This window comes from Corvus brachyrhynchos, unplaced genomic scaffold (genome assembly GCF_000691975.1).
Source record: "Corvus brachyrhynchos isolate BGI_N302 unplaced genomic scaffold, ASM69197v1 scaffold5, whole genome shotgun sequence".
Lineage (NCBI taxonomy): Eukaryota > Metazoa > Chordata > Aves > Passeriformes > Corvidae > Corvus > Corvus brachyrhynchos.
Genome location: NW_008238321.1, coordinates 3159120 through 3161503, shown reverse-complemented (window position 1 = coordinate 3161503; position 2384 = coordinate 3159120). Strand labels below are relative to the sequence as shown.

General features: G+C 42.3%; 2 protein-coding genes and 1 long non-coding RNA gene across 3 annotated transcripts in view; 2 read left to right on the top strand and 1 right to left on the bottom strand.

Annotated features, from left to right (window-relative positions):
* LOC108446679 overlaps window positions 1–2245 on the top strand; it is a 46732-nt gene extending 44487 nt beyond the window's left edge. Inside the window, exons 50-52 of the mRNA XM_017733943.1 lie at window positions 1–143; window positions 1059–1246; window positions 1938–2245. The exon at window positions 1–143 is cut by the window's left edge and continues 3 nt beyond it. Of these exons, the coding sequence (XP_017589432.1) occupies window positions 1–143; window positions 1059–1246; window positions 1938–2039 (433 nt within the window). The 3' untranslated portion in view covers window positions 2040–2245. The remainder of the gene's footprint in view (window positions 144–1058; window positions 1247–1937) is intronic.
* Window positions 671–2384, bottom strand: part of LOC108446681 — a 9232-nt gene continuing 7518 nt past the window's right edge. The window contains exon 2 of the long non-coding RNA XR_001861959.1: window positions 671–1119. This is a non-coding gene — a long non-coding RNA (uncharacterized LOC108446681). The remainder of the gene's footprint in view (window positions 1120–2384) is intronic.
* Window positions 1320–2384, top strand: part of LOC108446680 (apolipophorins-like) — a 9482-nt gene continuing 8417 nt past the window's right edge. Inside the window, exon 1 of the mRNA XM_017733946.1 lies at window positions 1320–2063. The gene's annotated coding sequence lies outside the window, so the exon portion shown is untranslated. The remainder of the gene's footprint in view (window positions 2064–2384) is intronic.

The window sequence follows — 2384 nt, the reverse complement described above, 5'->3', positions numbered from 1 at the left end:
AGCAGCATTGCTGCACAGTGTGGGTAGAGCTGTCACCCAGGCGTGGAAGCAAAGTGGCATTGGGCACGTTCTGAGAAGAAAGATCCCGCTTTATCTGGAGAAAATTCAAGACATTGTCCAGCAAATGCTGAATGAATTACAAAGTAAGCAAAACAGTGCAAAGCAAGAATAGGGGCAATGTCAGTGCAGGGCAAACCAAACTTGACTGTAAACCATGAAACATACTGAACAGCACAAGGTTTTCTATTTTGATTTAGGAAAAAGTGCTGACCTTGGCTCTCAGTGTACAGAGTGTGAGCCTTGATGCAATAAGCTCTAAAAAGGCTCTCTGTGAGCACCTTTCTAATGAAATCAGTGGTGAGGCTTTTTCTTGGTCATAGGAGGCAGAGTTATACATGATGAGAACAGAGCCCTTAATTCCCAAGCTGAAGTATTTCTGCTAACAGTCCCCTGGCAAGCCTTTCCTCCCAAAGGGCTGTTCATATCCATCCTTGAGTTTTTAATGCTTGTACTAATTGGATTTCACTTGATCTATTTTTTTCCAAGCCTATCCAGTAGCCACTAATTCACTGTTCAGCTGGACTGTGGCCCATATGGAAACTTTTGAGAAAGGTGGTCAGCTGGAATTTAGCTGCAAGAACCTTCATTTCTCACAAGGGTAAAAACTCACTTTGAGCCACTTAGCTTCAGGCACTTCCCACTCAAAGGCTGGATTTAGTTGATAACACCATGCTTGAAATCAGTTGTGACCAAACTGTCCTGTTGCTCAGCAGGTGCAGTTTGTGCAGTACAGCTCTGATGGAGGCACATTGCAGAGCATCCCTTATGTTCCTTTTGGACAGCAGCAATGTATTTGTAGGGGGGTCAGGGTTAGAGCTAAATGCCTCTTTGAGTTCACAGCTGTGCAATGTGCCTGACTGCCATGGAAACACAGCTGCCTCTTCCATTTTTCTGTGCCCCTCCTGCACTTATGCTGGAAATTGGGTGGAAACAAACAAGCAAACAGCCACTTTGTACCAAACCAGGAAAGGTTTGTCTCATTAATGTGTTTGCTTCAGAGCCATTAGCAACTTTGAAGGACGCCTACTACGATGTAACCTTGAAGCCACTGGATGAAGTCTGGAAAGAGAAGACAGAAGAGCACATGAAGAAAATCCAGGCTTTCTTGCCCAAGATTTTAAAAGATGTGTGGCTAATGGAATCAATCCAGGTGGCATTAAAGGTTGTGAAAGCAAGCTTGGATATGGTTGGTATAACTCAGTTCTCCATTTTTAATGGTTTGAAAGACAAGGCCCACAAATTTAAGTCTCAGATTTGAACTACGGCTACACAGAAAAGTTAACTATTTTTGTTTATTGAAATAGTGTAGTTATCTTGCCACATAATAAGCCTGTGCACAGCTGATTTACTGTTCTTGCAATATTTGTCCCTGCTTTCAAAGAGTACTTTTCCAGCTAGAGGAGAGGTTGTTTTACTAGTTCTGGTTGAAATCACAGTAGCAGTAATCTGTCATCCATGTAGTTTTTACTTTGCTTCAATAGAGAGGAGGAATTGTGATTCCAATAAACTGTACAAATAAATCTGGGCTCTTCTAGTTGAAATGAAAAGCAAAAAAGATATATCATGAGGTAAATTGATATTAATAAAGATACCAGTCTTTTCCAAGCTACTGAAGCACATTAACTTAGTGAAGCATTGGTATACTTTAAGTAATGTTATTTGGGAAGAATATATTTCTGTCCATTATTTGTTGGTATTGTGACTAGAGTCTGTCCTCTGGATATTAACCTCTACATGACAAGATGCTGGTTGGCAGGTGACAAATGCAAGAGAGACTAAAGCAGAATTTCACATTTATTTAAAACTCACCTGCAAGTACTGACCCTGCCCTGAAGCCATACTGAAATTTGTTTTATAATCTCTTGACTCTTCAACAGGCTACGCAGCAGGTGCTCAGGTGGGCAGAGGCCATGTTTTCCAGAGCTGTGAGGAAGATTCGGAAGCCCTTGCTGAACCTGTACAGTTTTTCACCCAGGTAACTGGTAACTGGTGTTTTTGCAGGATCCCTGCTCTGGGCAGTGTTCTAAATGGGTATGTGCACAGTTAGTCTTCCTGTCAGTCTGCAGCTGAGGGTTCTGGACAGCCACCCAACCACTCTTTGCTTTGGGCACATCACATCCTAATGTTTATTTCTGTTGGCTGCCAGGCCCTACTGGGCAGCAAACAGGCTATCAGTAACTGATAAGTGGCCTGAGATGGCCTGGGGCAGTGCAGCTCTTGGCCAGAGTAGGGTTGTGTTTTGCTGTTCTAAGCAGACTACAGTTCTTATGAATATTTCACTTCCACATTTCTAATAATAATGCAATAGCATTTCATCAGTTCAG